At 46.0% G+C, this 2,500-nt stretch overlaps 1 protein-coding gene across 1 annotated transcript in view; it reads right to left on the bottom strand.

Annotated features, from left to right (window-relative positions):
• Nucleotides 1-1,327, bottom strand: part of ror1 (receptor tyrosine kinase-like orphan receptor 1) — a gene marked incomplete at its 3' end in the record, with an annotated part of 30,150 nt that extends 28,823 nt beyond the window's left edge. The window contains 5 exon segments of the mRNA XM_084462046.1: nucleotides 333-363; nucleotides 1,042-1,069; nucleotides 1,071-1,205; nucleotides 1,207-1,242; nucleotides 1,244-1,327. Coding sequence (XP_084318172.1) covers nucleotides 333-363; nucleotides 1,042-1,069; nucleotides 1,071-1,205; nucleotides 1,207-1,242; nucleotides 1,244-1,306 — 293 coding nt within the window. The 5' untranslated portion in view covers nucleotides 1,307-1,327.
• Between the last annotated feature and the right edge of the window lie 1,173 nt (nucleotides 1,328-2,500).

Raw genomic sequence — 2,500 nt, 5'->3', positions numbered from 1 at the left:
TGGGGATGGCATAAAGAAGACACCTCCATCATTATCTCTTCTGGAAAAAAGTATTTCTCAATACACAGGACGATCGCTCCGTGCGGGAATGGCTACCGGCTATCGGGAACGGCAGGGCAAGAGTAGACATGATGGGAGAAAAACGTTCCACCCACATACTGGAAGAACTATTAAGCAATCAGTTCAATTTCATTCCCTTTGTTTATCGAGGACTACTCTGTTATTGGAGTCTTTGGAGACGGCGCGGTCACAGTGATGTCCTCAGAGGTGGGAGCCAGCGTGGTGTTCGTGGTCGATGGAGCAATGCAGAAAGAATGGAGGAGCAGACTTACGGCCTTCCTGGCAGAGGAGTGGGGAGGGGATCTGGAAGAGAAGAGGGGGATTTTTACTACTCAGATACAGTAAGACTAGCGCTGGCTAGACTCCTCATGAGAGCTGGCTGCCGGAGCGCTCTGTCGCTAGGCTTGTCATCGGGACGTCGTCTGCTAGGCTCAGCGCTCGCACAGCACAGGGAGCCGGAGCGTTCAGACCTCCCCCTGCTGTGGACAGCCACTGGCTGGATAAGGTCTCGATATTTCTGGTTTCAATGTTCTGTCCAGTGAACCATTTGCGTTTCTGGTTTTGATGTTCTGTCTCTCGTTGAACCGCCTCAAAAGATCATCGGCCCCGCTGTGGTAGTTTTTGAGCACTTTGAGATTGTTTTCACAATGAAAAGTGCTTTATAAATAAAATGAATTATTATTATTATTATTATTATTACTATTATTAATAATAATAATAATAATAATAATAATTAATACAAATTATAATAATAATTCATTTTATTTATAAAGCACTTTTCATTGTGAATAATAATAATAATAATAATAATATTATTATTATTATTATTATTATTATTATTATACTTGTGGTAGTTTTTGAGCACTGAGATTGTTTCACAATGAAAAGTGCTTTATAAATAAAATTAATTATTATTATTATAATTTGTATTAATTATTATTATTATTATTATTATTATTAGTTATGTCCGACTGAGCTTACCAAACTTGACGAAGAGCACGCCGGTGGTGGGAGACAGTTCCGTGGGCGTTGGTGGCCACACACTGGAAGTAGCCGGTGTCTGTGGTGTCCAGGTTGCGGATGCGCAGGCGCGACCCGTAGGGCATGGGCCGGTAGGACACCCGGCGCGGCTCCTGGACCACGGGGGGCGTCGTTCTTCAGCCAGCGGACGCTGGGGGCGGGGGCTACCGGACACGCGGCACAGGAGCTCCGCCGTCTGGCCCAGCGACGTGGTGATGTTGTTCATGGGCGCCTCCAGACGCAGGAAGTGGTCTGAGTGAGAGAGAGAGAGAGGGGGGGGGGGAGAGGGAGAGAGAGAGAGAGAGAGGGGGGGGGGGGGGAGGGAGGGAGGGAGAGAGAGAGAGAGGGGGGGGGGGAGGGAGGGAGGGAGAGAGAGAGAGAGGAGGGAGAGAGAGAGAGAATTCGAATTAAAAAAAATATGTTTATTTCCAAAACCAGGCATGTTTACCCCATTGTCCTTTTGTCACAAGTTAAAAATCCAAAGTCACACAAGTAACTGTACAAGTAACCAACCTCCAAATAAAAACCACATCAGAGAGAGAAAGAGAGGGAGAGGGATAGAGAGGGAGAGAGGGAGAGAGAGAGAGAGGGAGGAGAGAGACAGAGAGAGATAGAGGGAGAGAGAGGGAGAGAGAGAGAGAGAGGCAAATAGAGACAGAGAGAGAGAGGGAGAGAGAGAGACAGAAAGAGACAGACAGACAGACAGACAGACAGACAGACAGACAGACAGACAGACAGACAGACAGACAGACAGACAGACAGACAGAAAAACATGTATTGTGTTAATTAAAGATTGTGTTCATTCATCATGAATAACTACACTGGAAGGATCTGGAAGTGCAGCCATCGGACTAAACTGTGACCATGAAAGTGAACCATAGAAACACTATTAAAACAGCCATACAGAGGATTGGTATGATGTGTGGGAGAGCAGACTGTTACCCTCACAACCACATCACTGTGCCAAATCAGATCATCTGAGAACTACCAGGACGTTACTGTACAACCATCTATATTCTTAGGGTTTAAGAAATAAAACAGCTCCCTGAACATATGAATTATTCTGAAATGGTACTGGGCTTGGATTGACCCGCGCGTGTGAGCAGACATCTGAGGCCTACACCACAACCTTGACATCTCTGGACCCCTCCACAGATGTGTGTGTGTGTGTGTGTGTACACAGTCTGAGACTGAGATTGAGAAACTCACAAAGTCCTGTTAACTGCTGGATAGGAATCTTTTACAAGATATCTGTGGTTGCCACTGTGGTAACAAATGATGATGTTTTCACCAGGGTTGTGTGGCCTGAGGGCTTTCCAGGAGCACTAATGTTATAAAACAACCATGGAAACATCACTCTGCTCCTGAAACTACCCTGCCAAACACACACACACACACACACACACACACACCACACACA

This window comes from Borostomias antarcticus (assembly GCF_949987555.1).
Source record: "Borostomias antarcticus genome assembly, chromosome: 3".
In the NCBI taxonomy this organism is placed as follows: Eukaryota; Metazoa; Chordata; class Actinopteri; order Stomiiformes; family Stomiidae; genus Borostomias; species Borostomias antarcticus.
This window is presented reverse-complemented; position numbering and strand designations above follow the sequence as displayed.